Raw genomic sequence first — 11,017 nt, forward strand, 5'->3', positions numbered from 1 at the left:
CCTGCATGTACATGCCCTGCTCTAAGAGGAGAGGACAGTCCTCCTGGCACCAGCATGGCACCGGGCATGAATCAATGGCACCCTCTGTCTGCTCACATGGCATTCCCTGGATTGGTACTACTGATACCAGGTGTCATTCAAAAGCTACAACACATGGTGGGAAAATGAAAGAGGAGAAGGGGGAAGGAAAACTAAGGATAGGGATAAGGAGGCGAGGAAAGCTGCAAATAAAGAAGATGGCAGAGAGAAGAGAGAGTGCCATGCAGGTGGGCACTGCAACTTACTATCTCTGCTGTTAGGATGATCCCCTTCCTGGTCCGTATGTAGTCTTTGACCTGGCTCATGCAGCTGGCACTCTGCTGGGTTCCTGAGTCCGACATGCTGGCACACAGGGGCACGGATGGAGCTGGCCAGGCGCGGTGGGGAGCAGTCACTGGGCGGGGGCAGGGCACACCCAGGGGCTGGCAGGGGAGTGTTCCTCCGTGTATGGAGGAGAGGAGAGGCCTCGGCTGCTCACACCAATCCGCTCCTCTGTGTTGTCGGAAGTTGAGAAGATTTCTTGCTGCAACAGGTTGAAACAATGTAACTCTGACATTACTGGAGGATGGCACAGGGTATATAGTATGTAGTGCTGGAGGATGGCACAGGGTATATAGTATGTAGTGCTGGAGGATGGCACAGGGTATATAGTATGTAGTGCTGGAGGATGGCACAGGGCATATAGTATGTAGTGCTGGAGGATGGCACAGGGTATATAGTATGTAATGCTGGAGGATGGCACAGGGTATATAGTATGTAGTGCTTGAGGATGGCACAGGGTATATAGCATGTAGTTCTGGAGGATGGCACAGGGTATATAGCATGTAGTGCTGGAGGATGGCACAGGGCATATAGTATGTAGTGCTGGAGGATGGCACAGGGTATATAGCATGTAGTGCTGGAGGATGGCACAGGGTATATAGTATGTAATGCTGGAGGATGGCACAGGGTATATAGCATGTAGTGCTGGAGGATGGCACAGGGTATATAGTATGTAGTGCTGGAGGATGGCACAGGGTATATAGCATGTAGTGCTGGAGGATGGCACAGGGCATATAGTATGTAATGCTGGAGGATGGCACAGGGTATATAGTATGTAGTGCTGGAGGATGGCACAGGGTATATAGTATGTAGTGCTGGAGGATGGCACAGGTTATATAGTATGTAATGCTGGAGGATGGCACAGGGTATATAGTATGTAATGCTGGAGGATGGCACAGGGTATATAGTATGTAATGCTGGAGGATGGCACAGGGTATATAGTATGTAATGCTGGAGGATGGCACAGGGTATATAGTATGTAGTGCTAGAGGATGGCACAGGATATATAGTATGTAGTGCTGGAGGATGGCACAGGGTATATAGTATGTAGTGCTGGAGGATGGCACAGGGTATATAGTATGTAGTGCTGGAGGATGGCACAGGGTATATAGCATGTTATGCTGGAGGATGGCACAGGGTATATAGCATGTAGTGCTGGAGGATGGCACAAGGCATATAGCATGTAGTGCTGGAGGATGGCACAGGGTATAAAGTATGTAGTGCTGGAGGATGGCACAGGGTATATAGCATGTAGTGCTGGAGGATGGCACAGGGCATATAGTATGTAATGCTAGAGGATGGCACAGGATATATAGTATGTAGTGCTGGAGGATGACACAGGGTATATAGCATGTAGTGCTGGAGGATGGCACAGGGCATATAGTATGTAGTGCAGGATGATGGCACAGGGCATATAGTATGTAGTGCTAGAGGATGGCACAGGATATATAGTATGTAGTGCTGGAGGATGGCACAGGGTATATAGCATGTAGTGCTGGAGGATGGCACAGGGTATATAGTATGTAGTGCTGGAGGATGGCACAGGGTATATAGTATGTAGTGCTGGAGGATGGCACAGGGTATATAGTATGTGGTGCTGGAGGATGACACAGGGCATATAGAATGTAGTGCTGGAGGATGGCACAGGGTATATAGTATGTAGTGCTAGAGGATAGCACAGGATATATAGTATGTAGTGCTGGAGGATGGCACAGGGTATATAGCATGTAGTGCTGGAGGATGGCACAGGGTATATAGTATGTAGTGCAGGATGATGGCACAGGGCATATAGTATGTAGTGCTAGAGGATGGCACAGGATATATAGTATGTAGTGCTGGAGGATGGCACAGGGCATATAGTATGTAATGCTGGAGGATGGCACAGGGTATATAGTATGTAGTGCTGGAGGATGGCACAGGTTATATAGTATGTAATGCTGGAGGATGGCACAGGGTATATAGTATGTAATGCTGGAGGATGGCACAGGGTATATAGTATGTAATGCTGGAGGATGGCACAGGGTATATAGTATGTAATGCTGGAGGATGGCACAGGGTATATAGTATGTAGTGCTAGAGGATGGCACAGGATATATAGTATGTAGTGCTGGAGGATGGCACAGGGTATATAGTATGTAGTGCTGGAGGATGGCACAGGGTATATAGTATGTAGTGCTGGAGGATGGCACAGGGTATATAGCATGTAATGCTGGAGGATGGCACAGGGTATATAGCATGTAGTGCTGGAGGATGGCACAAGGCATATAGCATGTAGTGCTGGAGGATGGCACAGGGTATATAGTATGTAGTGCTGGAGGATGGCACAGGGTATATAGCATGTAGTGCTGGAGGATGGCACAGGGCATATAGTATGTAATGCTAGAGGATGGCACAGGATATATAGTATGTAGTGCTGGAGGATGGCACAGGGTATATAGCATGTAGTGCTGGAGGATGGCACAGGGCATATAGTATGTAGTGCAGGATGATGGCACAGGGCATATAGTATGTAGTGCTAGAGGATGGCACAGGATATATAGTATGTAGTGCTGGAGGATGGCACAGGGTATATAGCATGTAGTGCTGGAGGATGGCACAGGGTATATAGTATGTAGTGCTGGAGGATGGCACAGGGTATATAGCTTGTAGTGCTGGAGGATGGCACAGGGCATATAGTATGTAGTGCAGGATGATGGCACAGGGCATATAGTATGTAGTGCTAGAGGATGGCACAGGATATATAGTATGTAGTGCTGGAGGATGGCACAGGGTATATAGCATGTAGTGCTGGAGGATGGCACAGGGTATATAGTATGTAGTGCTAGAGGATGGCACAGGGTATATAGTATGTAGTGCTGGAGGATGGCACAGGGTATATAGTATGTGGTGCTGGAGGATGACACAGGGCATATAGTATGTAGTGCTGGAGGATGGCACAGGGTATATAGTATGTAGTGCTGGAGGATGGCACAGGGTATATAGTATGTAGTGCTGGAGGATGACACAGGGTATATAGTATGTAATGCTGGAGGATGGCACAGGGTATATAGTATGTAGTGCTAGAGGATGGCACAGGATATATAGTATGTAGTGCTGGAGGATGGCACAGGGTATATAGCATGTAGTGCTGGAGGATGGCACAGGGCATATAGTATGTAGTGCAGGATGATGGCACAGGGCATATAGTATGTAGTGCTAGAGGATGGCACAGGATATATAGTATGTAGTGCTGGAGGATGGCACAGGGTATATAGCATGTAGTGCTGGAGGATGGCACAGGGTATATAGTATGTAGTGCTGGAGGATGGCACAGGGTATATAGTATGTAGTGCTGGAGGATGGCACAGGGTATATAGTATGTAGTGCTGGAGGATGGCACAGGGTATATAGTATGTAGTGCTGGAGGATGGCACAGGGTATATAGTATGTAGTGCAGGATGATGGCACAGGGTATATAGCATGTAGTGCTGGAGGATGGCACAGGGTATATAGTATGTAGTGCTGGAGGATGGCACAGGGTATATAGTATGTAGTGCTAGAGGATGGCACAGGATATATAGTATGTAGTACTGGAGGATGGCACAGGGTATATAGTATGTAGTGCTGGAGGATGGCACAGGGTATATAGTATGTAGTGCTGGAGGATGGCACAGGGTATATAGTATGTAGTGCTGGAGGATGGCACAGGGTATATAGTATGTAGTGCTGGAGGATGGCACAGGGTATATAGTATGTAGTGCTGGAGGATGGCACAGGGTATATAGCATGTAGTGCTGGAGGATGGCACAGGGTATATAGTATGTAGTGCTGGAGGATGGCACAGGGTATATAGTATGTAGTGCTGGAGGATGGCACAGGGTATATAGTATGTAGTGCTGGAGGATGGCACAGGGCATATAGCATGTAGTGCTGGAGGATGGCACAGGGTATATAGTATGTAGTGCTGGAGGATGGCACAGGGTATATAGCATGTAATGCTGGAGGATGGCACAGGGTATATAGCATGTAGTGCTGGAGGATGGCACAGGGTATATAGTATGTAGTGCTGGAGGATGGCACAGGGTATATAGCATGTAATGCTGGAGGATGGCACAGGGTATATAGCATGTAGTGCTGGAGGATGGCACAGGGTATATAGTATGTAGTGCTGGAGGATGGCACAGGGCATATAGTATGTAGTGCTGGAGGATGGCACAGGGCATATAGCATGTAGTGCTGGAGGATGGCACAGGGTATATAGTATGTAGTGCTGGAGGATGGCACAGGGTATATAGCATGTAATGCTGGAGGATGGCACAGGGTATATAGCATGTAGTGCTGGAGGATGGCACAGGGCATATAGTATGTGGTGCTGGAGGATGGCACAGGGCATGTAGTATGTTGTAATGCTGGAGGATGGCACAAGTGCGATTGTCTTGTACAAGTCTCAGCTGCACCATACAGAACTCTGACTCTTGGAAAGACCATTGTGCCATGCACACATCACAGTCCAGTGATCTGATTCTATCAGCATGTACTGTTTGGATCCGAGTTGTGCGTGAAATTTCTCCATTGAAGTCAATGGGTATGTAAATAAAAAACAATGTCACTCCGAGACCTTCATAGTACAGTCACTTTTTGATGCACATGTTTCAAAGCAGTAGCTTAGAGCTGAAAATGTCTTAAGTGGATATGTGACACAACTTGCATGACACTAGGACTACAAAAAAAAGGATGGTAGAACAGAAAATACACCAAAGTTACATCAAAAATCGTATGATTGTCGTATTAATTGACACTTAGTTTGTGGGGGAATTCACAGCAAGTCAAATATTGTTGCAGACTCTAAATGCAGAATTCTAACTTTTCCACCATCTAAATGGAGTATCTTATGGTAAAGGGGTCGGGTCGTATTTTAATGCTATCCCCTATTCCCAGATTGAGAACTGATGAAACTCCTCTTCCTCAGTGACACACTACTGTGAAAATTAGCAGGTAATTGCGGAAAGGTCAGTGGTCAGATGTCGTCAGCTGTAGGAATGTGGTGGGCGCAGTTCGAGGGCAGCTCCATTTAGACCTCTAGGAGAGAGTCCCTGTATATAACCACTCCCTGTATCCATAGTGACTGAAGACAAAGTCTGACAAGAGAGAGCTTGTTGAAGGGTTCCATGGGAAAACATTAGCAGACACTTTCCTCCTCCCTCCGTCCCTGAGGCACGGTGCTCGCACATGTCCTGCACTCCCTGCATGTACACAGCCATTTATAGATGGGGCAGATAGGGATCAGTGCCCTGAAGGACCATGAACAATTATATGACATGTAAGGTCCAGGGCAGATGGGAGTTGTCCTGACAGCCCACAATTCTTCTAGTAACGCTGATGCAACACGCAGACATTCCTATGAACAGCTGCCAGACACCTGGCTACAAAAAATCAAACATGGCCAATACAATCTCTTCCTATCTGGCAGCCTCCCAAACCCTTCATACAGCACACGCCATATCCCATTGGGGCAAATTTACTTACCAGGTCCTGTCGCGATCCCCGATCCGGACGGTTCGACGAAGATGAAGTCCGGCGCAATTCATGTAGCTCGTGCGGCCGAGTTCCTGCATCCGTCGCTTCCCCGCTCAGGTCCGCCGGAGTTCACCTTCTTCCTCCCGGTGTATGTAAGTGCGTGTCTTGCTACACAATTTGAAATGTTAAATCCTGCGCGTAGTCCGAATCTGTTTGGTTGTCCGACCCCTGATTTTTGTCGCGTGCAAGCCGGCGCCAATGCGCCAAATTCGGATCGTGTGTGCCAAAATCCCCCGTTAAATGCGGCGCAAAATGGAAATCATCAGGAAACCCGACGAAAATGTGCTCCGCGGACCCTTAGTAAATGAGCCCCACTATGTTGGCAGGATCCACAAACAATTGGGTGTTTCTTAATGTCACCTATTCCGAAACATGTTTGCAGGGCTGATGATCAGATAAGCAATTGTCAAAGAGCAATTGTCTCCTATTTTCAGCTCAAATAGTAGGTCTGGGGACAACTAAATCCGGCCTGACAAAATGGGCTCCCTAAATGATTTCGGAAAACCCCTTTAAGCAACTACTTAATTGCTGAGCAAAAAATAGCTTGAGAACATATCTAAAATTAGTGTGTGGTTCTTTTCGCTGCAATATGATCCCGGATTTCAGGGAGCAGGAAAGGTATAAATAAGTTAGCCATAGTTCCATAAAGCTATTATTGCCACGTATGGAGCACATACATTTGTGTTTTTATGGGCGTGCAGAAGCTTGTATGGACTGCGGTCACTGAGATTTATTAATAGCCCCGAAATACTTAACTCTTCTATCTATTGTTTAATACGTTGCTGCTTATCAGGCGGAAAAGGCAATCTGAGGACAGAGGAATCCATACCGGGGCGGTAACTGTCAGCGGCAGGAGAGTGATTTAGATGGTGAGTGTTATATTTTACATGGGATGGTTATGTAAACTAAGCAAAAATCTTGCTTGCGTACAGATTAGCAAACTGATATGTCGCCCCGCCCCCCGCCCTTCTGAGAATTAAAGGGTATCTCCATGTAAAAGTTCTGGGGTCCTGGGTTCAAGTCCCACTAAGTTCAACATCTGTAAAGAGTTTGTATGTTCTCTTTGTGTTTGCATGGGTCTCCTCCGGGTCCTCCGGTTTCTGCCCACACTCCAAAACATACTGGTAGGTTAATTAGATTGTGAGCCTCAATGGGGACAGGGACCGATTTGGCAAGCTCTGTTCAGCGCTGTGTCATCTGTGTGCGCTATATAAATAAAGAATTATTATTATTATTATTAAAATCGAAAGGCTGCGAAAGGTCAGGGCATGGATTATGTGACGTTTTACTGTGTTATGGGATAGCTGTTCCCCTGGAGCTCTAATAGGACCTTCATGGGGGCTTACAATTCCTCCTAATATGTCCCATAGTTTTCCACAATTAGGACACTTGAATCTATGTCTAGATCATTGTCCCGGGACTAGCTTCACATAATCTACCTGTACAAGTTCCTCAATATCACAGGTTCTCCAATCAGGTCTTGGTGCCTGCTCTTTTTGTCTACTTTGTGGTTTAAAGCCATTTATAAAGGCTCTGTAAAAGAGTTTGATACCTACCTGCTCTACTTTCACCTCATCAAATTTTAATCAAATAAAATTTTAGATTTACTCAGAATTAATCTACTGTGTCACTTGGAACTCGAGTTATGTCGATCAGTGATGCAATTGCTTCTTCTAATCTATTGTGACACCAAACCATTGATTGTTTCAAAAAGTAGTTTCTAGAGTCCCCTGGTGCCATTTCCCTTAGAGTATTATGAGATCGGCACCTGCACTGGGTTCAGGTCCCAGTTTATATGTTCTCTCTGTGTTTGTGTGAGTTTCCTCTGGGACATCCGGTTTCCTCCCACACTCCAAAATATACTGGTAGGTTGTATAGATTGTGAGGGACAGGGACCAATTTGGCCCCATTAGGGACACGGACCGATTTGACAAGCTCTGTGCAGCGCTGCGTAATCTGTGTGCGTCACAGACTCACTCCCTGTACCTTCAGAAAATAGATCATGACTTATAAGATGGCTTTTTCAATCTAACTTAAATGTTCTCAAGAAGAGAAAAAAGATCTGGAAACCATCAGGGGTGCCTCTTGCACATGAACCGGACAAGCCAGTGTCATAGAAAAGGTTAGTCTTAACGGAGAAGATTGTCAAGATCATGTAACCAGGGGCGTAACTTTAGGGGGTTCAGGGGCCCTTATGGTGTCACTTTCCCATATGCGAAGACTATTACTATAAACCATACATTATAGTCGGGGGGCCTGGCACAGACTTTGCACTGGGGCCCATCAGCTTCTAGTTACGCCACTGCATGTAACATAAAATCAGTAAAATAGCAGCACATAAATACAGCTTCTCCAATATACTTTCAGTATCTCAAGGATATTCTATGGTTCTGTGCCAAAAAATATTGGACACAGAGATGAAAGACTTATGTATAACGTACTGTAAATCCGGCGGCAGACTTTGAGATAGAGGAGACACAGAGAAGTTTGTGTAAGAATAAAGTTCTTACCGTCCCCGGGGTTTGTGTTCTGTGTGTCCTCTGCCATAGAGCCTGTTGTGTTGCCCGGGTCTGCAGTACTGAAGCCGATCTGATTAAATCTGCCCTACGTTGGTTAAGTGCCAAATAATGTTAGGGTGGTCCTCAAGGGGGTCAGTATATTGGAGAGGAGCCAAATTCAGGAGAAGGATGAGCTCGGAAGCAATCACAGAAAGTTGTTTCTGAAACTAGCTCAACCTTTATTATGAGACTTTTTATACCCTCACCAATGGGTGACTTCATAACCTTTGGTCAATATCATTGTGCTATCAAGTAACATATTGGTTTTTACGTTACAAATAATAAAAGTAAGTAAATAGCCACGTCACACTTATCTGGGAGAAATAACTTTATATCATTCAGTGATTATATGACCGAGTAAAGTTCTTTCAAGCCTTCATGAATCATATTTTCCATAAACTGAATTAGAACACCCTTATTGTGCTAAATCATTATAAGTGACTTAAAATTATTTTCTTAGGGATAGATTCTATATTGTCCTCTTTTCTATCAGCTGACATATCTGCCCTAGTTAGAGGTTACGGTTTCCTGCCTTTGAGGAAATGGTAGTCATAAACAGAAGCTGACGGGAGGGATGGGATTTTTTGGCAGTAATGTAAGGTCGTAGTACAGTCATGGCTACTGGCAGTGTAAACTATGTATGTGATTATTAGGGGATTCCCCTGTGTCTTTCTTATAGCTTAAAGGAAATCTACCATCATGGATATACCACATAAGGTAGATCCAATGGCATGCTCCTTTTTGTTTGTTTAAACTTTTACTTTAGCAAAACATTGTAAAATTGTTATGTTCGATATATGTAAATTTTCTCCAGAGGCTACTGGGGTGTGGAGTGGCCGCACCGTAGATTGGGAGCTACGGCTACTTTACGCTCCAGTAGCCTCCTATCAGCTTCTCTTCAGCACCTGTCAGCGAAGTCGGAGTTCTGCGCATGCGCTGCATATCTGGATTTGGTTGAGCGCAGATACAGCAACGCAGCCTGCTGTCGGATCTACCTTATTAGGTAGATCTGTGATGTTAGGTTTCCTTTAAGAACAGTGCTAATGGGATCCCCTCTTTGTAGAAGAAAGGTAAACTTTCAACTGACAGCTAGGAAAAGCAAAATATTACAAGCAGTTTGCTTCCCTCAGGAGTTGTGGCCACATCTGAGGTCCTCCAATAGTGTGCTTCAGGTTTGGACTGGGGGACCAAGGGCCCACCAGTGAAATTGATTTTAGGGGGCCCACCTACTGCTACATGGAAATATTAAATGGTTCATAAATACACAAGTTTTTCAGCACAAAAAATGTGTACTCATCTTCCGATGCCACATTTTCGTGTGTACGCCGCCATCGGTATACACTATGATGTCAGCGAACAGCTGACATCATGACACAAGTAAAGGAACCGTGCAGGGGGCGGGGAGCTGAAGCATCGATGGAAAGAAGAGGACCTGTGGGGGAGGGGCATCGGAAGGTGATTACGCATTTTGTTTTTTTCTTATAGGCTGGGCAATCAGGGAGGGGCCATAGGCTATATTATAGGGGCAGGGGCTGCAGGCTACATACGGGGGGGGGGGGGGCAGGGGCTGCAGGCTACATACTGTGGGGCAGGGGCTGCAGGCTACATACTGGGGGGAAGTGGCGGCAGGCTACATACTCAGGGGCAGGGGCGGCAAGCTACATACTGGGGGACAGGGGCTGCAGGCTACATACTGGGGAGCAGGGGCTGGAGGCTACATACTGGGGGGCAGATGCTGCAGGCTGCATACTGGGGAGCAGGGGCTGCAGGCTACATACTGTGGGTCAGGTGCTGCTGGCTATATACTGCAGGAAGGGGCTACTGGCTATATACTGGGAGCAGGAGCTACAGACTATATACTAAGGGCAGGGGCTGCTGGCTGTATACTGGGAGGCAGGGACTGCTAGCTATATACTGGGGTCAGGGGCTGCTGGCTATATACTGGGCGGCAGGGGCTGCTGGTTATATACTGGAGGGCAAGGGCTGCTGGCTATATACTGGGGGGCAGGTGCTACAGGCTATAAACTGTGGGGCAGGGGCTGCAGGCTATACACTGGGGGGCAGGGGCTATAGGATATATATTGGAGGGCAGGGGCTACAGGATATATACTGGGGGCAGGGGCTACAAGCTATATACTGTGGGCAGGGGCTACAGGCTATATACTGTGGGCAGAGGCTACAGGCTATATTCTGGGGGACAGGGGCTGTTGGCTATATACTGGGAGGCAGGGGCTGCTGGCTATATCCTGGGAGGCAGGGGCTGCTGGCTACATACTGGGGGGCAGGGGATGCATGTCTATATAATGTCTATATGAAAATGCTCTTTTACTAGCCAGGGTCCTATAGTGAAAAGCAATGGCACTCGTATTGTGTAGGGCAGTGATGGCAAACCTTTTAGAGACCGAGTGCCCAAACTACAACCAAGACCCACTTATTTATCGCAAAGTGCCAACACAGAAATTTAATTTGTGATTTATACTCCCTTCTCTGTCACAGCTTTCATTCATATCAGCCCCTGAGGACACCAATAAAGCAGAAAATAG

The 11,017-nt window shown here is 46.5% G+C and overlaps 1 protein-coding gene across 1 annotated transcript in view; it reads right to left on the reverse strand.

Moving 5' to 3' along the window:
- LOC140077273 (proteolipid protein 2-like) overlaps positions 1-8,478 on the reverse strand; it is a 32,105-nt gene extending 23,627 nt beyond the window's left edge. Inside the window, exons 1-2 of the mRNA XM_072124295.1 lie at positions 8,427-8,478; positions 285-562 (exon numbers count right to left, since the gene is read on the reverse strand). Coding sequence (XP_071980396.1) covers positions 285-562; positions 8,427-8,463 — 315 coding nt within the window. The 5' untranslated portion in view covers positions 8,464-8,478. The remainder of the gene's footprint in view (positions 1-284; positions 563-8,426) is intronic.
- Between the last annotated feature and the right edge of the window lie 2,539 nt (positions 8,479-11,017).

Source organism: Engystomops pustulosus, chromosome 9, assembly GCF_040894005.1.
Source record: "Engystomops pustulosus chromosome 9, aEngPut4.maternal, whole genome shotgun sequence".
NCBI classification, from domain to species: Eukaryota; Metazoa; Chordata; class Amphibia; order Anura; family Leptodactylidae; genus Engystomops; species Engystomops pustulosus.